At 38.2% G+C, this 20,851-nt stretch overlaps 2 protein-coding genes across 2 annotated transcripts; both read right to left on the minus strand.

Moving 5' to 3' along the window:
• Positions 1–483: 483 nt before the first annotated feature.
• Positions 484–3,170, minus strand: LOC132187500 (ABC transporter G family member 1-like). The gene has a single exon (XM_059601828.1). It carries the CDS (start codon positions 2,892–2,894, stop codon positions 627–629), a length of 2,268 nt encoding a protein of 755 aa, XP_059457811.1. The 5' UTR covers positions 2,895–3,170; the 3' UTR covers positions 484–626.
• Positions 3,171–11,200: 8,030 nt separating this feature from the next.
• On the minus strand, positions 11,201–17,209 carry LOC132187074 (protein RDM16). Its single transcript, XM_059601236.1, has 6 exons — positions 16,461–17,209; positions 14,259–14,537; positions 13,655–14,086; positions 13,375–13,569; positions 13,119–13,279; positions 11,201–12,495 (listed from the first exon to the last, which is right to left on the minus strand). Exons 1-6 carry the CDS (start codon positions 17,130–17,132, stop codon positions 11,616–11,618), a joined length of 2,619 nt encoding a protein of 872 aa, XP_059457219.1. The 5' UTR covers positions 17,133–17,209; the 3' UTR covers positions 11,201–11,615.
• Positions 17,210–20,851: the final 3,642 nt, after the last annotated feature.

The following is a 20,851-nucleotide window of genomic DNA, read 5'->3' on the forward strand; positions in this document are numbered from 1 at the left end:
TTTGTAATAAAATTAAAATAAAAAATGTAATAGGTACCCATGATGACCCAATAATCCGGTACTTGAAATGGAGATGATGATTAAGATTAGATTTTACAACATTTAAACATGTATATGTTACTCACGTTACCACATAATATAATTTTTTATTAAATACTGTAGAATTCAATTTAAACCATAAAATTAAACGGAGAGCATCCTCTCTCTCTCTCTCTCTCGCTCTCTCTCTCTCTCTCTCTCTCTATATATATATATATATATATATATTCCCCAAACCCCAGCCTCTCATAAAGGAAAAGGCTTAGGTACGTACTTTATACCATCTTACTTATAACTATAATCCTAAGTACTAATAATAAGAGCAAATTTTAAAAGGTCAGGTACCGAAAAAGGAGAATGTTTGAAGTATTTGAATAAAAATTAAACAGGTGAATGAAAGATTTAGTATTATATGCAACAGTTTCATACAAAGAACCCAATCTCTCACCTATACCAACGGTCGAATTCCAAGCCAATTATATTCAAAAAAGTAGAAGAAAACAAGAAGATGGTACACAAACAAACATGAAACGACCCTAGTTGACAGCATGCATCACCAACCCACCAATCTGCAACCTGATCATTCATCAGCTCCTCTTGTTCTTGCTTCCCAGCATCAAACAAAAGTAAAACAGAATCCTGAAGAAAAACCCCCAAGCCACAGTGATCCACAGGCAGTTCCACTTGCTGAGATCAGTGATCCCCTGCTGCTGCAATAAGTCAGTGCCAGTGGTCAAGCACGTGGAGGCCGTAATCTTCACCCCGAGAGTGTCGCTCATGTTATCCAACAGCTTCAGTTTCAGGGCCGTGGGGACAGCCCCGAGCGGCGAGTTGTCGAAGATCTGAACACCCTTTACAAAGCACTTGTTGGGGTCGCTGAACTCGTTCTGCAGAACCGCCTCGAAAGGGTACTTCACCAGGGAGATGTAATGGAACCAAAGCCAGTAGCTCGGGATTCGGTTGCGGTTTATGAAGAAGCCGCTGAAGAGGAGGAAATAGGCCAAGATGGCGACGACGATGGTGTACCCGAGCATGACGTGCGGAACGACGCCGGATAGGAAAGTAACGAAGGAGTTGCCTGCCCAGAAGGAAGCGAAGATGGTAAGCAAATAGAACAAGAACCCGGAGATCCCTCCGTCGAGGCCCACCGCCCAAAACGTGGTGCAAGCAAAGGCCACGGATAGGAAGACCAGCGGAGGCAGCGAGACGAGCGCGTGGGAGAGCACGTAGGAGGAACGGCGGTAGGCGTTGTAAGCTGTCTCCCTTATGAAGATGTAGCGCTGTTGGAGGAAAACCGGAAGGGCATCGGCGCAGGAATAGTAGGTGGTCGACATGGCGAACGCGAAGAATCCTAGCCGTTCTTGGGCACCTTTGGGAGAGTCATCAAGCTGCCAGAAAACCGTCGCAAGGATGAATCCCGTCACCATCACCGCGCCCAATCGGATTCCGAAGAGCTCCGGGGTTCGCCGCGAGTTCGTCACCGACCGTTTCGCTAGCACCGCCATTTCGATCCAAAGCGGGTTCGCGAATCTCGGGACCATCGAGGACTGGCTCGTAGCTGTGTTGGTGGCACCAGAGACTAACTTGCCTCGCGAAATGCTCGCGCTTATCGCTTCCTTGAGCGATAAACCGTGCCGCTCCGTCCCCGTCTCGGAGCTCCGACCCGGGTTGTTGCTCTGCTTCATGTTCTGCCACGATTTGTTGAATTCGACCAAGCTCTTGGATCCGCCAGGCGATCCCTCCAGTTCTCGTATATGGTCCAGCGCGAATTCGGTCCGGTTCTCGCTGTCTGGTATCGGGTGGCCGAACTCGGCGAAAAATAGCGGCAGGCTCGTCGGCGAGCCGCTGTAAACGGTTTGTCCGCGAGATAAGAAAATCAAGTGGTCGAGTAACCCGAGAATTCTGTAACTCGGCTGGTGTACGGACATGATCACGATGCTACCGCTCTGAGCAATTCTCTGCAGGACTTTGACCACCATGAAAGCGCTCGTGGAGTCGAGCCCGGAGGTCGGCTCGTCGAGGAAGAGGATGATCGGGTCGTGGATTATGTCGATGCCGATGGAGACTCGGCGGCGCTCACCGCCGGAGACGCCGCGGTGGCCTTCGTCACCGATGATGGTCTTGGCGGCGTTTCGGAGACCTAATTGATCGATTAGGGCTTGAACTCGCATCTTCTTCTTGGACCTTGAGAGAGTTCGAGGCAAACGAAATTCCGCCGAGAACATTAGGGTTTCTTCGACGGTGAGCATTGGGAACAGCAGGTCGTCTTGCATTACATAGGCGGAAATCACCTTCAAGAGCCGAGATTCCAGGACCTCGCCGTTCAGGGTCACCGTTCCTTTCAGGCTTCCCTTGGCGATTCGATTCGCCAGCGCGTCGATCAGCGTGGACTTTCCGGAGCCGCTCGCTCCGAGAACGGCCATGATCTCGCCGTCGCGCGCCTCGCCGGAAATGTCTTTCAGGAGAGTCTTCGTGCTTGTGAACAGGCTCTCTCCAGCCTCAGGAGAGGCGGTCGTGGCGGCGCCGAGCAGGTTTCTTTCCCGGGAGAAGATAGCCGGAAAACTCATCTTCCGGCGGACCTTGACGCTGTAGGTCAAGTTGCTGAACGAAAGGACGAAAGGTAGGGGCCGAGGCTCGAGTGTCGCGTCGGTGAGGTCGACCACCTGGTGCACCGGCGTCTCGTTGCCATCTCCTGTGGCCTCTTTCCGCGCATCGCCGACTCGTTTCAGCAGCTCGCCAAGTGTCGGAGACGCGCTGGTGTCGGAGCGTGACGAGTTGTCGTCGAGCTCCATGTGACTGAAAATTCCCAAAGTACCTCTCACCGGCGAGAAATTCTCCGCTGCAATACGAGACATTCGGATTCGGGTTTGTAAAATGGCTCAGCTGTTGTTTATAGTCTCAGAGTCTGAAAACAAGATGGTGAGGTTAACGGCGTGTTTAGCGTGGGGTTTGGCACTTTTGGTAGCATGCGTAACGCAGTAACGCTCGTTGCCTTGTTATGGGAAGCCGTGAGAGTTAGCGGCGTTAGATTGGAACTGCCACTCCACGGTGGTGTGGCGGTGAGGTGGTTTATTTGGGAAGAGGAAGCGAAAGCGTTTCTTATTGTGTTTTGTTGGGCTTGGGGTTTCCCCTTTTATAAAAGTAGAATAAGCTCAGCTCCATCCTGCGTATGAAATATGCCAAGGAATTTACAGCTTTCTCACTTTCATTTTCTTTCATTTTTATTTTTATTTTTTTTGGGTGGCAGTGGGGTGAGAGAAAGGTGACCTACAACGCCTAATCACTTGTCTATACGTCTTCTTTTTCTTGAGGAGCAGCTGCCAGAATACGTAGGGATTCTGTTGGTATTTGACACGTGGCGTATTGGGCTTTTATGGGTCAGGTTGTTTACATTGGGGGTGCATGAAATTAGGTTGGATGTTCATCTACTGTGGCGTGAGAGTGAGATTAGACCGTCAGACTGTCTAGTCCAAGTAAAAGAGGTTATTGATTAAATCAATTAAGTTAAATGAATTCAATGGTTGCACTTGCATGTTGGTCTTTTGCGGAGCCAAATTTGTGGGCTGCAGCCGGTGCAGCTTACAGAGCCGTGGAAGCCAGATTTGTGAGTTAGTGTTATTAATTGAAAGAGGAAATTAGTTGTAAGAGAGACTAGTCCATGCATGATGGAGTTAGTTAATTAGTTTTAATCAAGTCTATCAAAGGGGTAGCTAGTAATCTTAGCCCACTTAACCATGCATTATTAATGAAAATGATCTATCTACCACTATATATTCCTCTAATTTTGTTATTATCATAATTAACCAATTGAAAAAAGATCATTCATTACTCTTGATTAAATGTAATGACATGACACTCATATATAACATTTTTGGTTGTATAAGGAGTTATCAATTAGTCAATTAATAAAGAGATAATAGTTGATTAGTTTGCACCATACGTTAATAGTTATATAAATAATGTAAATCATATGGTCACGTTTCAGTAAAACTTGTAAATCAACTATTTTCTATTAGACAAAATTGTAATGATAATTAACTGGTGAAAGTTTTCTTTCGAACTGAATTAAAAAAATTCTTCAAACTCAATCTATTAAACTAATTATATGTGCTTTTAAAACAAATGATTCTCGCATATTGTAAAGATGTCAATTTAACAAATTAAATTGAAAGAATTTAGAGAAAAAATTTGTCCTAAAATATCATCTTTCTCTCCCCATAAGTGAGGATTGAAAGGTGAAATTATATATTAAGAAAATAAAAAGACTCGAGTATTCAAATTAAAAAGTGTAAAATGTAGTTGGAGTTTCCCCGAGCTAAAAGCAATAGATTAAGAAAAAGTAAAATGATAAGGTTAAGGAATCCAGATGTCCTTCTGGTTGTATCTCGAAGTTGCTCGACTAGACGGCTAAGCGGCGCGGCTAGTCTACCTATGTGTGGGCTATTCACCAAACGTGGACTGTTTGAGCAAGTGTGCTGCCATAACTTATTGTAAGTTAATACGTGGACTTTGATTTTATTTTATTTTATTTTTTGAAATACTATTTTGATTGTATTTTGAAGAGTATTGATGCAATTTTTTTGTACTCATCACTGGATTTGCTGATCCTCTCGCTACAACGAAGACACTTCGATGCTTAAATTAGTATTTAGTTTGATTTTTTTTTTTTTTAGCTTATTCATTCTACATTCACGGTAGTCGGAGAGATCACTAGCTAGAATATCAATGTCTATGTTATTTTGGAATTTGTATTACTCAGGAAATTCTATAATTATTATTCACATATTGGGGGTAATAGTAGTTGTAGGTTTACAACAGGTAGATCGATCAGTTGGAGACCACGCCTCATAAAATTAAGGTCATTAATTCGAATCCTCATCATTTTCCTCTTGTGTGAACATGCATGTTAACAAAAAAAAAAGAATAAGAAATAGTCGCATTAATTGCTATATTAATGTCATCAGGAGGGAATAGACACATGTCACTTTTATAGATTCGGTTGAAGGAAATTCTACCAACCCAGTTTGGAGGAAATCTTTGTCCGTGTTGTGTTTTGGGTTAATTATTAATATTTTTTGAGTTAAAAACAAAAAAATAATAGTCGATATCAAATATGGCAAACAATATTTCTTTCAATTTAACTTTTAAACGGGATTTGTTGCTACAAGAATTTTGGTGTTTATGATCAACGACAGCATTTTCTAATCATTGCTAATAACAAGTAAATTATTAACAACACCATTTGTTGGTCGTCGTTTATGCTATGAAAGTTTTTGATTTAGCGACACCAATATTGTCGATGTCTCGTCGTGGATGTTTCATCGATACAAATTAAGAGTCTGTTTGAGATTGCGTTTGAGAAATATAACTTTTAAGTCAAAAAGAGCTTTTAGGCAAAAGCTTCATTTTTAAACTTTTACCAAAAGTGTTTTTTTGGCAATTTTTAGGCTTTTTGAACTTTTAAAAGTGCTTTTAATTTTTTTACTAAACAAATTTTTTTTTTTTTTTTCAAACGGGCTTTTTTGAGTGTTTAAAGCACTTTTAAGCTCCTCAAACGCAATTTCAAACAGGTCCTAAGGCAAAAATACTCATGACGTGTCATTTTCTTTTAATCAAGATATAAATCTCTTTCTGATTAAAATGTGTTGTTTCCTTTTAATCAAGAAACGTTTCTTTCAGATTTAGGGTTTTGTCTGGGCATGCAGCAAGTCTTATTTTGGCATCCCGTTAAATGGGTTTCCTTAAGTGCAAAGAAATCGCGCGAGCCAGCTGGTAGATTGGCATTTTGCAATAAATTCAGGCTACAAATTAAAATATCTAATCAGATGAGTCCAACCAAACAGATTTGAATCCATGGAAACAGTGTATATAGGGACGAGATGCGTACGTATTCTGGAAGCTTTTTATATATCTTCTTAAGAAATCTCTTTCTTATGTCGAAATCAAACAAGAACAATAGCTAAGTATATATATATATATACACGTAAACTAGTTAACTTAGCACTTGTCTTCTTTTTTTTTTCTTCTTTTCATGGATCTTTTCTGAGCTTTCTTGGCATGTTTTACCTGGTCATGCCAATATTTCCACCTCATGAACTGTTCGAAGATCATAGATATATATAAAAAATAAAAATAGAAAGGGAAAAGAATAATGTTACTTTCAGCTTTCACATCTATTTATCATATATTCGTTACATGTAGGTTAATGTGACGTGTTGTAAATTAATGACTTTCTTTCTACTTTTTAAATGGTTAACATTGAACTTACTTATTTAAAATACGTCATGTCAGCCAATGTGAATTAAGTGTGAAGAGTAAAATTAATTTTTCTTGTTTATTTTTAAAAAGAAAAAGAAAAGAAAGTGTCATGGCTAATAGATATAACTCGTACATACGTATACTCTTATTGAAATTTTTGGCATCCGGCCTGTTATGGTGCCAAAAGTGTACAAGAGGCTGTGGTTGTGGTTATTCCCTATAACTGCAACCACTTTAGGCGGTTATTATTTTTAAATAACCCCAACTACTAGGGTAATTAGCGGTTAACCGCAGCCAGTGGTTATGCGATTATTAATTGCTAACCGTTTTTCAAATATTTTTGGGCCTCTTTTAGTGTTTTAGGGCTTCTTCTTTTTTTTCTTTTTTTCTTTTAGCATCGTTTTTAATGATTAGAGAAATTTCTAGACCTCAACCTCCAAGAGGAACTGATTTTCTGTACAATCAACTAATAGTTGATCATTCCCTAGTCCCTACATATATCAAATAATATTAATTAAAAAGTATAAATATACATAACAAATAATAAGGATAAAAAATCACAAATCCTACTGAAGAAGTCGTACCAAAACTAAAATAGGTTTTTATTATTATTAGTTTATATTGTATAGTTCAAATTTTATACATATATCGGGCTCTTAGAACCAATAATATCCTGAGCTTAATTATAATCAAGTCTCGGTTTACCAATATGAACACATCAATTAAGCTCGTATTAATTAAATATGTATTGGAATTGTTTGGTGGAAAAAGGTGAAGAAAGGGGGGGATCTGGTTTGGAATGGGTGGATGGTCCTGCCTGAACAAAATATTTATTAATCCTCATTAATTAATCAGAAATCTGGAAGATTAGCATGAGTTTGAAAAGTTAGAAGGATCAGAGTGGAGAAAACATAAACCAAAAGGGTTGTCGGACTACAAATATAAAAACGTTTGCTTCTCAAAAGGGTAAGTTTATAAGAAATATAGAAGAAGAGTAAAAGAAGAAGAAGAAAGGTGATGATAGTTTTGGAATACGGTTGAAGCCTCAAGGCTGGTAGTTAATGTAGATAAGCCACCACCTTCACCGAATTGCAAGCTAACTCACACCTATAAAAGTATGGACGAGGCGGTGAAAACTAGTACTACTATTGGCTATTAATATTGCCTCAAGTCAAAACATATAATGAAGAAAAAAAAAAAAAGTCAAAACATATATTGGGCATGCAATGCACCTACATCACATGTCGCATGTCGCATGTGCATAGCACGTGCTATGCATGTGCCTCCATTGACCGAAGCTGCATGCCAATTAAGTCCACTACCATTTTTCAAAGGGTGGCGCCTGAATCCCGATCATCAGTTCATTTAGAGAGAGAAAGATCTACCCAGCTACAAGAATTGAATCCCATATACATGTGGAGTCCACCTTCCATCTAACCCATGCATGCATACGTCATCCGGCATCCGGCCATCCCCATCCATCTTCTATCTACCTTTTCACATCATGTGAAAATGAACGGAATTTGTGGAAAGTAATTAAACACATGAGCGCTGAGCCGCTGAGGATGGGGGCTACCTTAGGCGTGCCGCAGTTAATTCCGCATATATAATATCATGACATACGTCTCATGTACTTTCATGAATCGTCGGGAGGAATGGATTCATGAAAGTTAAAATTCTAAGTATTTCACATAACTTAACTACAAGCTTAACTATATATATATATATAAGTTTTTGGGTGCACTTTTCTTGCAAACCTGTTTTTAAGGGTGAGTTTTACTGAAAGTTTATAACTGCATACTTAAGTTCGTGAAATCTAGTTTTGATAAAATTCGCTTTTAAGAACCAGCTTGCAATATATATATATATTGCAGTTATAAACTTTCGGTAAAATTCATTCTTAAAAACTAGCTTACAAGAATAATGTATCAAAGAACTTATATATACATAGTTAAGCTTGTACTTAAGTCATGTGGAATACTTAGAATTGTAACATATCCCATGTCGGTTATATATATATATAAGTTTTTAGACACTCTTTTATTGTATGTTAATGCAAGCCAATTTTTACAAATTAGTTATTCCTAAAGTTTGTACTATGATTGCTAAAGATGTGAAAGGTAGGGGCTGGAACCCCATTTAATTGGTAGGACTTGTTGGCAACAAGCAAGCCTCCCACGTTTGTGTGTACGTACGTACTATGTAGTAGCTAGGTTCAACTGTTGAAGCATTCAAGTGAACATTTATGGCTCACTCAAACTTCAATTTTCTATCACTTTCAAACAACCTCGCATCTTCTCGAGGACTTGTGCAAAAAATTGCTTCTGGTGCAGACCGTCTGGGCGCTCCCCAAATTAACAATTTCTTCGTTTCCTTTTTTTTTTTAATTTTTTCTTTTCTGTTTTTTTGCTTAATTCACTACAAAAAACCTGCACTTTATTGGCGTGACAATCAGTAATTTATATTTGACACGTTAATAAATTTTGACGTGTTAAATTTTAACACGTCAATAAATTTTTGACGTGTTCTTTTGACACGTCAAAAGTTTTTGACGTGTCTAAGCAACACGTCAAAAATTATAATTAATTAATTATATATATATATATATATATATATAAATTTAAATAGTTTCTGACGTGCTGGTTTTGATATGACCGAAATTTTTAAAAACTTATATTGGTCATCAAGAACACTTCCTTCTTGTCTGCAAAAACATGTGTTATGTTTCATAGTCGTGGGACTCGTAGTTTGTCAGCATATGTAGTTAAAATTCTGTCATGAAATTAAGCAGCTAGCAGCGGTCGCTATACCTAATAATGTCGCCAGGGGGCTCCGTTTGACATTGTCCTGGAACTGATTAGTGGCTCGGAATTATATATAGTAAAAATTAATCGGTAAAAAAAATGTTTAGTAGAAAAAGTAAAAAAATTTATTTTGTAATATTATTTTATTTAAATAGTAGTAATAAATGGTTGATATGCCGTAAAGAAGGTAGAATGTTGAGAGTCGAACAGACCCCTAGGCCTAACGTTGTTGCCGAATAGTATCTGAGTTTCTAATTTTACCAGTTGAAAGGCTTTGATTTTTTATTTTACAAATATCTCACCATGCTCTCATGCGTGCATGCCTGACAATCCCAACCAATGTTATGATTTTTTATTTTATTTTTTTTACCAAAATTTTATAATCTGTTCTAAGACGAGGGCCCATATGTGAAGCCCTATATTGCAGAGGAAGGGACAATATTGAATAATATGGGATACAAATCCCCCCTTTCGAACAGCCTCGATGGGCTCTTTCAAGGACAAGTGCAAAATTACTTGTTGGGTAAGAGCATTTGGACGTGCAGGCAATATGGGCAGCCATAATAAAACATGCATGATTTGTGAGGAGAATGGTCCTCTCTGGGCCGTATGTCACTCCATGAACAGCGGGCACCTGTTCTTTTCTGAGTCCGACTCAGCTCCATTTTTAACATTTCGTCGTCGAGAAACACCTCCTTCCTGCCTGCTACAAAATGTGTAATGTCAGCAAAAGTACATAGAAATTGTGAAAAGAAAGCAGCAACAGTTGGTCACTATACTCTAAACAAGTGAGATGAAAATAGATGGTTCACATTTATAACAAAGGCACCAAATGAATTAAGAAACAAGTACAGCAAGGTCGTTCTCTATCTCCAAGAACGTCTACTCTCTATCTAATACAAGTAAAATCATGAAGGACTTCAATTTCATACCCTAATTGAAGAAGTCCTTCACAATTTTACTTGAGAGTGAGAAATTTTAGAAACAATATTTTTATTCTACTTTTATCTCAATTTACTGATGTGGTACTATCAATAAGTCTTTGGATCAGCTTTTATTAAAATAAAATAAAATTAATGACGGATTGGTTGTGCTGCATTCGCAAAGTAAGATAAAAGTGTAGTGTATTACATTATTCAATAAATTAAAAAATAACGGATTAAACTCATAGGAGTATCTAGAAGAAAGCAATCCTACATAGTGGTGGAACTAAGATTTTAAATGTAGGGGGACATTTTTTTTTTTTGAAAAAAAAAATGATTTTAAAAGAATTATAGGGGTATTTTAAAAATAAAAAATTATTGGGGAATATTACACATCTAGAACAAGTTGCCTTTAATGCTTCAATCACCCCATTTGTTTGAGTCCATCTTTCACCTATTTTGACACTACATTTTTTTGGCACCTGGATGGATTAAAACCTTAGAAAGTCAATAAAAGAATCAGTTTGAAAACAGGGAAAAAGGTAAATCAGTATAACTATATAAGTGACAATACCGATTTGCAATATGCTCTGTGATAAAAAAAAAAAGATTTTAAGAGTTTCTTGTGGTATGCATAAATAACAAATAAACTATCCAATTCTATTAGTGTGCGACGTCATATCCAATTATATAACCCGTCACAAATTAAATATATATAACCATCCCCTTTGACCAAATGATGGGTGACTCAGCCACCTCCTTCGCCACCCTCTCTTTCGATTTCAAATACCAATTTCAAATACCAACCTTAAGTATTGTTAATAAATTGCTCCCGGTTGTTCAATCATTTGAATAACTATAGTCATTCTTTAATAAATGATCACCATGAACCAATACTTCTAGTCATCCATTAAGGGACGGAGGAAGACCCTCACATTAATCAAGTAAATAGAGAGCTATTCCCAACATCTAATAAGACGAGAGGCCGAACGGTATGGTGGTTTTATCGATACTTGGTCTTATGATTTAGGGCTTCTATAACTTAGGTCCAAGCAAGCCCACAAAATTAATTGCTTTTTACTACTTGAGCCCAAGCCTGCTTAAATGAGTGCAGACAGGCTTGGGCCTATCACCTGGCACATGACCAGGTTTGGCCCACTTACTGATAGAATGGAAAGCACAAAAATGTTTCTACAATTATTATATAACCCCAAAATATCTACAAACTAATTATCAAATTGGCACTACCAGCCCAGAATCCCAGTTAGTTACCAAGGGCTGTCATACACTTTGTTATGTATAGCTCCCAATTGCGTCAAAGATGGAAGGTATACGCCAAGAATGAATGCCATTCAGTCTCAACTCCTGCGACTTGCATTTAAAGTCCAACTTTGGGCAATTTCGTGCGCTACACTTGATTTTAACATCTCCGCTGGGTATTACATCCACAAATAAATGGTTGCCTACAGTTGAAACCCTGCATCCTCGACAACTTCTGGAACTCATCACTTACCGGACGAAGCAGGCTCAAGTTGAACAAAAATAATCTGACAAATAGAACGAGAAACTTCCATCAAAGCAAATTCTCCAATTATATTTGATCATCCGAAAAGTCAACGGCTAGATCCCAGTAATGAGCAACACCAGCATCGGTAAATATTTTCCGAGCAGCGGCTTCAGTCAGGCATTCATGAACAGTAAATCTATTGAAACTCGGTTTGGCAACACATCCTTGCCATACTAAGACACACTTATTAGCAGGCTTATCATCACCTTCATCCCCATCTTCATCTTCCTCCTTTACAGCAGATGCCCAGTTTATACGCTTAAGCATAAGCTTTCCATACCTCTTTATGGGCTTGTTTCCACCTTCAACAACCACAACAGTAATGCCATCAGAAATCACAGCACATCCAGTCAAGCGGTTCTCTTGGGCATTAACATCAACTTTGAAGCGGGTCTGTGGGTGTGACAGGTCATTGATCCGGTAAACTGACACAATGGACTCCAGTGTGTTTGCCTCATCAAAAAGCTTCCGCTCTTTCTTTTCACGGCGCTCAGCAGGAGTGAGTTTCCGAGCAACATTTCTGTCTATGTGAGCTTGCTCACGTTCAGCAGCTGCACTCCTGATTTCCTTTTCAAGCCTAGTTGGATCTTGGGTGGCTTCGGAGCCAAGAACTTTCATCAGATTGCTCATTTTAACTTTCGGCTTCGGAGGCTCAATTAGGCCTTGTCTAATCATCTCCTGCTTATCTTTCTCCCTCGCCAGACGACGTTGAGTACGGAGTTTCTTCTGCTCCTTCTTGGTTAGCTTCAGGGGCTGAGGAGGTGGAGGAGCAGGCTCAGCAGGAGGCTCAATTGGGCGAGGGTGTTCTACATAGATAGTGATCTTCTCCATTTTCAGTTTATCTTCAGCCACAGATCCATCAGTAATGTCACCATAAGCACCAGATTGCAAAAGAAGCACATCCCTGATAATTCCAGCAAAAGTAATTAATAACATAAAACATATTATAGAAAAGCATAAAATAAGAAACATATATAGAGCAGAAGGAAATAGATTGGCTCCTTCTGTTTCATCAAGTACAGTAAACCCCCATGTTTTCTCTTTTCAATGGTCAAGACAAGTATGGAGAAGTACTTTATCCAACCTCAGCTGTTTCAAAAAATCAGGAAGCAAATCAATCTACACATGCTTTTGAGAGTTTCTGGATATTCTCACTAAGCAGTGAGGAACCAACTTGAATAATAACTGGCTAACTGCTTTATCTGTCTGCAATTAAATAACATCTCTAACATGACCCCCCACCTAAACTTAGTTTTCCAATCCGTTCAGAGGGAAAAAAAGTGAATCCTTGAATATTCCAAAATTCTGGTTGGGGTGGCCCTACATCGTTTTCCAAAATTCTGGTTGGGCGAAAATTCTGGTTGGGGTGGCCATACATCGTTTTCCAAAGGCGACCAAAGGTGATCAATTTTTACCAACATAGCCTTCAAATTATACAAATTCCCCATGGTCATACCATGTGAACTGATCAGACAATTATAAAATGCCTTAACAAAATACCATTATAAGAATACACTATCAACTTACCACCACTCAATTTCAGGAATTGGGTCTTTAGGTTTCTCTTTGGTGATAACTCTCTCTGCTACCTCTATCAAATTTGGATTAATATCAGGTGCTGCCTTTGCCTTAGCCAGCTGTGCCTGCTTTGCCTTCTGCTCTTTCGCTTGTGCTTCTCCAAATTGACTCTGCAACAACAAAATGTCAACAACTATAAGAACAGACCCTGAATTGGTAGATCCGTAGAAGTGATCAAGAGGAAAGAAAAGGCAAAAATAAATACCTTCAATTTAATATGCTCAGCCTCTTTTGACCACTTGCCTTCTTCAACAAACTGGAAACTCATTCTCTTAGGTCTCAAAATCTTAGTTTTGTTAATACCCATCCTTTCATCAAAATGAGGATTTGAGTCTGGATCAACATCCAACTCGGGTTTAAGAATCTGAAATGCGTCCTTTTTCTGTTTGTTAATGTTGACCTGCAAAGTTTAAAAGACAAGATTAAAGAATTAACAAAAATATGTCTCAATACTTATTGACACCTGTCTGAACAGATTGACAAACCTTTAAAGTGCTTAGGTTGCTTGGTTTAGTCACATTCACCACATTTCCATGCTCATCTACCTCCCTACCAAGTGCATCAAGGCGAAGAACAGGGGCCTTGCTTGGCTTCTGCGGAACAGAAACATCTGCTGCCATCTGACCTGGAAACAAGTTTATAAGAGGAGCAAACTCTGGGTCCTGACGAAACCCCATCCTGGCAGCAAGTTCCTGTGCACGTTTTACTGCCTCAATATTGTGTATAGCTGGGAGACCAGCAGGAGCACTAGGACCTGTAGCAGATATGGGTAAGGTTAATGAACTTGATGTTGCCCCTGCCGAAACAGCTGTAGGGGCAGTTGACCCTGTTCCAGCAGCAATAGATGGTGCTTTCAGTCCTTCCTTCAATCCCAACTGCCGGGTACCATCTGAGCTTGAGTTAGAACCCTTGTTCAACTACATGATCAAGACAATAGTTAACACATACAATTGGGGGTTGGGGGAGGGGGAGGGGGGTGTTAAGCGAGAGAACTTCTGCACTCAATTTTAAAGAGAGATTATAGCACAAAAAGTACCATAATAGCTACATATAAGATAAAGTAGAAGTATACTGGGATAAACAACTTACCATGGGAATCTTCTTCAGCTTCTCTGACAATTCCTTTTGCATTTGTAAAGCTTTCTTAGCTTTAGCTAAAGCATCAAGAGTTATTCCACTTCTTCCAGCAGCTGAAGATGACCCATCTGTACTAGATTTTCCAGGAACCTCATGAGATCTGGTAATACTAACTCCCTTATTTTCATTTGTGGTAGAAATTGAAGATACCTTTGTAGGAAGGGGATGACCAGGGGCAGAGGTCTCAGGCACTCTCCTGGATTCCATGGTGAGTGATTCCAGAGCAGCACCCTGCATAAAATGTAAACGATAAGTTCATATAATAGCCGATAGGAGCTAGATAATTGGGAGAAAAAAATTGGAAATTAGCAAAATGGATTAGAGAAGCATTAATAGAGTATGAAGATATGTCCTCCACCAATGGAAAGATTGTCAGCAAGGGTAATAAGCTCATAAGAAAAAAAATGTCATCATTTAATCAATCTGATATAATTCATACTATAGAATATCTTTTCATGACAGACCGCCCGTAAATTAATCAATATAAGTGAATGCCATTCAAGAAGTGCGTGTCTAGAATGATGCATTGGCATAGGTTGATGGTTGGATTATGCCTAAGCACTAGTTGGGATGGCTCGTTAAGGTGTGCAATTTTTTTGTATTCTTTCCAACTCAATTCAAAATTGTGAATATCGAGAAAAAAAAGAGTTGAGATTATGTTTGAGTGGTTTAAAGAATATAAAATATAATTAAATATTACAAAAAACAAAAAGAAAAGAAAAGAAAAAAGTTGGGGCGGCCCGGGTGTCTGGTGATGGCTAACTACCCCCGAGAAACTGATGGGGGAGCGATTTTGGGGGTGGTTAGGCCACCACCCAAACTAGCGAGCCACCCCCAGTCGCTGCTTGGGGGTGGCCAAACCACCCCCAAGTTAGACGGGGGTGCTAAGCCACCCCTGAAAGCAGTCGGGGGTGGATCGGCCACCCCCAGACTCCTCTTAGGGGTGATCCGGCCATCAACCTAAATATATATAGTTTAAATTTTTTTTATTTTTTAAATTTTGTATTAATGATTTTTATTAGTTGGGTTGAAAAATTTTGAGTTGAGTTTAGTAAAGTGGTGTCAAATCAACCAAAAAAAAAAAAGAAAAGAAAAGAGTTGGGAAACGTTTGGTTCCCAAACAAACTTGGTTTATGCACCATATAAACACTTTGACTAATTATAATTTGGCAATGACATGATGAGAATTTTAGAAAAGAAAAACAACAGAAAACAGTAGTACCCATTATTATTAAAAGAACTAGTGATGGAACAACTGCAGCAAAACATCAAAGATAAGCATATTAATTGTCATAATCCTCTGAGTTCAGTCCATATTAGACAAGGCAAACAATTTAAATTTATGGAGTGTTTCATCTTAAGTACATATGCAAATCAAGTGCATTATCAAAATGAACTCACGTACTAAAACATGACAAACATTAATACTACGTAAAACTGCTAAGAAAAACAACCGTACAAAATCAGTCCTATTCCTCCTAGATTGGAGTTCAACAAGATCATAAAGAAGTATCTAAATTCAAATCAAATCCAACTCAGAAGGTCAACAATTACTTTCATCACTGACTTAACCCAGCCAATATTAGACCTGCTTCAAAACAATTGGAGAGCCAACGCTCTTAAAACTCAAATTCCTCAAACCTCCAAACTTTCATTGGTTAAACTTAAGCAACCCAATTAAGCAAGAACCAAATTTGTATATTTAATCGAACTATTCATTCAGGAGAGCAAGTCCTGCATCTAAGAAATTCAATTAGATGAATACTCACATATATGCATGGAAGACACTAGTGTAAAAACAACTGACATTTCACACGCAATATGAGGCTAGTGTATATCATTAGTTGATAATGTGGGGGTATCATCGAATTAGCATAGTTTCAAACATATCATATTAGTTTTTTTTTTTTGTGTGGATGAATAATCATATTACTTTCACTAACCATCACATCCACAAGATGCTGAAGTATCGGCTATATGTGCGTGGCACAAAACCAAGGGTCCGCTAGTGTACAATACTCCTTTGAACTTCGATTTCACATAAAACATGTGCTTGTTATCATCATCTCTGATTCTTTTGCATGCAAACAAACACTGAAAAAAACCTAATAACAAATATTACATAAAGCGAAAAGAGTTGGTAATCAAACTTACATTCCCAACTGAACCACTCGCATTGGCGGTGCCGGTGCTCTGGGCATCATCAAAATGTTCATCATCACTCACCTCTTCCTTAAACTTAACCTTAACCTCACTCAAACTCACTCTCTTCCCACCTTCCAAACCCCTATCCCTTTTCTCCTCCTCTTCTTCTTTCACTCTATCCTCAAACCTCCTCCTCTCCTTCTTCTTCTCTTTCCTCTCTTCCCCATTTGCTTCCTTCCCATCCTCAAACCGCCTTCTCTCCGAAACCCTAGCCTTCTTCTCGACACCGTCACCTCTCTCCTCACTCTCTCCTCTCTCCTTCCTCTTGTGCGAGTGCGAGGAGTGTCGCCTCTCCACCGACCCGTCCCTATCGTACGATTTCTCGCGATGACGATCCTCGCGATCATCATCCGACGGCTCACGTTTCGCCTCGCGATGCTTGGGCCTGTCTCTCTCTCTGCTCCCCTCCCTCTCCCTCTCATCGTCATACGACCGCTCGCGCTTCGATTCTCGGTCTCGGTTTCCATCTATCTCGTCGTGTGAGCGCTCGTGCCGAGATCGGTGACGGTGGTGGTGATCGGAGGAGTCTCGGTGCTTGTCGTCTCTGGAGGATCGGTGCTTGTGGTCTCGATCGCGGTGGTCGCGGTCGTCCCTAGTGCGCTTGCTCGAAGGGCGATCCATGCTAGGGTTTGGTATCGCAGATCGGAATCTCGCTCTCACTCTCCCACTTGATGGATGGGAAAGATTTGGGCAAGTAGATAGCGGCTTGGATTTTATCGTTGCGGTTTCTTTACGGTTTGCTTTCACTGAACCGGGCGAACCGGCGGCTTTATGAGGAATGAGGTTTGTTCTCTTTGGAAATTGGTTTAGATGACGATTTTTTTTTAATTTCTATTCAAAAGAATTTAAATTTGCGAATATTGAAGAGAAAAAAGAGTTGAGATTATATTTGGGTTGTTTGAAGAATATAAAATTTGAATAAAGTTAAAAAAATTTAAATTGAGTTGAGTGTTACTGTTAGAGCATTCCCAATGGAAGAGTAAAATATTACTTTTATCTAAAATAGCTCTTTAAATGTTTAAAAAACTCCCTATATTGAATTAGCAAAAAAAAAAAAAAAGTAAAATAAATATTTGATTGGAAGAGCTAAAAAAAAAAACTAAATGTAGTAGCACTTTTCAAATGAGCTATTTTATTTTTCATTATTTCTTTCACCTGTCTTCTCTTTTTCCCAATTGTTTTTCTACTTTTTCTCTGCATGTTTTTTTTTTCCCAAATTTTTTTTCATTTTTTCTCTCATATGTTCTCTTTTTCCCAAAACTTTTCTTACTTTTAATAATATTTTAACAGAATAGATAGAAATATAGCTAATCGGATGTAGAAACATTTAAAAATGGTTTAGCTAAACTAGATAAAATTGAGTTTTGAGAAGCTATTTTACATAAAAATATGGCTTCTCAATTGGGAATGCTCTTAAATTAAGGATTTTAATATAAATATTAGAGATAAGTATTATCATTATAGTAGTTTATTTTACATAATCTTTTTATTTTCACTATGCATTATAATTGGCTATTTAAATACATCAAACTCATTAATAAAAGATAAGAAAATTAATCACAAACCTTATGTTTGAAAATCTAAAATGTATAGGTTCCCTTAGAATCTAAGGTTTGAATTCCCTCGTAACCTAAAATCCGTGTTTACCGGATTTGGGCCAAATGCGAAAAGGCCCGAAAAAGCTATTAAAGCCAACCATCTTGATTCCTAACTGGCCAGGCACCCAAGCGTAATGGTCCGGACTGAGACAAGAAAAACAAGAAAATTATACCATTTTTAGTAAACTAATCAAATTTCAGTTAGAAAATTCATTTTGCTATTTTAGCACTATAGAAGTATCACACATCAAACTTTCTAAATGTTTTTTTATGATTCTGGCATAGCTCAGTTGATCAACACGTGTCTCAATTTGTTGAGCTTTAAGTTTTCTTGTCACATGTCAATCGATCAAGCTCTAAGTTCTTGCCAAAATTCTAGTCATGACACGTGTCCAAAATCTTGGTAGATTAGGCTTACTTCTTAGTTGATTGAGCCTTCGGTTGAAAATCAACAATTGTCGTTTTGGCTCCATTTTTTGAACTAATTTCATTCAAATATCCCTTGCCACTTTCCATTAATGTTTTATAACGCAAAACACATTTAGAGGTAAAGTAACCATGCTTTCACATTTTAATATATTTCCACGACAAGTTTCTTTCTTTATTATCTGCGTATCAGCGTATGGTTACAATTCCATACATTGCAATAAAACCAGAATTTGCACTGCCATTCACTTTGAACCTGGTTCTCAAAATAACCCACACCAATTTTTTCATTACACATGGCAAGAAAGGTTAGCCACATCAATGTGCAGGATTCCAAGGAGCTTGGGAAAAGAACAAGCTTACTTCACAGAGAGAGGGAGGGAGAGTGTGCGTGTGTGTTTTGCTTGATTTACTTGAGAGATTCTCTAAACCACAAAATCTTGAAGATGACACGTATGCTTCTAGTTCTCGTTCCCATGCGATAGAGTAATGTGAAACGTCATCTTTATGTCCTTTTGTCCTTTTTATATCTCTCAAAAATTAATATAGCTTTAAAATTACCAATGAATTTGTGATAGATTATTATTGAATTTTGATTTAATGATGATTTTAAAAGTTACATTAATTTTAGAGGAACATGCGAAAAGACATTTAGCATTACTCGAACAACATGCGAAAATACATATAGCATTTGCATAATATAACAAGTGCAAAAGAGAGACACAGCATAGCAGAAAAGATGAAGAAAAAAATAGCATCACAAAATAGCAGTGAAAAACCTTGAATAAATCAAGAGCCACACATTGACAAGTAGGTCAAATTATGCAAATGCTATATGCGCACAGATTTTTGGAGTAGGAAGTCACATGTTTAATGAGACACAAAATCAAGCTAATTCATCATAAAATCCTACATCCACACCCACTCTCTTCTGCAACTTCATTGCCGATTCCACTAAATTCACCTTTTCCCTTGGAAGGGATGGATCAATAATAGGCCAGGTCTCCCACAAAGTACTTCCAACATGACCACCTCAAAGGAGTAAACATCTGATTTTTCTGTCAGCTGTTGCCTTATCAAATACTCTGAATCGAGATAACCAAAGCTTCCCTTCACTGCAGTAGTGACATGTGACTCGTCAATCTCAGGGCCACTCTTTGAAAGCCCAAAATCAGCAACCTTGGCCATCAATTTAACAAAAGACTCAAATTTAGAATAAGTCAAAATTCACGTCTCGAATTTATTAAATTGTTAAACTAACGTCTTCAAGCCAAAATGCCCAAAATGGCACAAGAGTGCATTTTCTTCTAACAACCCTTTATCTTTGTTTGGACCGGTTTGTTGCTTCCATTGTGGCGAACATCCATTTTAAGCTAGCAGCTTCCTATGCCTCTTGAATTGCTTTTAAGCCTTTAAGGTCTTTAAGAGAGCCAATTTTCGTGCCCAAGTTCATAGTTACCATGAAAGCATTCTCACTTATTTTTATTTTAATTTTTTTCTGTTAGAATAAGAGCGGAAAATATCCTTCTTTATCCCTTCCTGCTTTTTCCCTTGTCGTTAATCTAAAAAAAAAAAACTCCACCGGACTGGTTATGAAAATAAGTCCACTTGCCAGTAGTGAAAGTACTGGGGCCCAAAATGCCAATGCAGGCTCGTAACAACGGATCTTTCTTTTCTCCATCATTTTATCACTCGATCATATCAATTTAGGGCTTTAACATGTTCGGCTACAATAATTCATCACATGGAAACTCACTAATGGTCATGAAATGATCCACGCATAATGACAAATGCCCGTGACAATATTTTGATGCGCTTGCTTTTGGACGTTCAAGCCCAACTCAATTCCTGAGACTTAAGTATCGGAGAATAGCCCATATGACATTTTCCTTTCCCCAATTTATAATTTTGATTAATACTATATTTTACATTTTTATTTTATAATATTGATGTGTCATATTTAGTCATTTTTTAAGATATTTTTTAACAATCATTAATCTAATAGTTGGTTGAAATTATTATGTCAACATTATAAAATAATTATTAAATTAAAGGGTTAAATACCTAATACTCCCTTGGGGTTTCATTTTTATTTTTTTTCTTTTTAGGGTTTGATTTTTAAGATCAAATTAGTCATTTTGTCAGTTGACTGTTAATTGACTTAACGAAAATTTATGTGGACCAATTAAAAGTTTACATTTGGCATAAATGGCCACATCATCAGTAATGACGTGGCATCTAATTAAAATTTTTGTTTTTCAAAAAATATATTTTTTTCAAAATAAAAAATTGGGCCAGATTGGGGTGGCCGAAACC

The sequence above is a fragment of the Corylus avellana genome, chromosome ca7 (genome assembly GCF_901000735.1).
Source record: "Corylus avellana chromosome ca7, CavTom2PMs-1.0".
Lineage (NCBI taxonomy): Eukaryota > Viridiplantae > Streptophyta > Magnoliopsida > Fagales > Betulaceae > Corylus > Corylus avellana.

Excerpts from the sequence above, each read along its gene's own strand:
- LOC132187500 (XM_059601828.1), bottom strand. The coding sequence starts at position 2,894 with ATGTCTCGTATTGCAGCGGAGAATTTCTCGCCGGTGAGAGGTACTTTG.
- LOC132187074 (XM_059601236.1), bottom strand. The coding sequence starts at position 17,132 with ATGGATCGCCCTTCGAGCAAGCGCACTAGGGACGACCGCGACCACCGC. Across the intron at positions 14,087-14,258 it reads AGCTGAAGAAGATTCCCATG|TTGAACAAGGGTTCTAACTC; the intron begins GTAAGTTGTTTA and ends TTGATCATGTAG. Across the intron at positions 13,280-13,374 it reads CTGAGCATATTAAATTGAAG|AGTCAATTTGGAGAAGCACA; the intron begins GTATTTATTTTT and ends TTGTTGTTGCAG.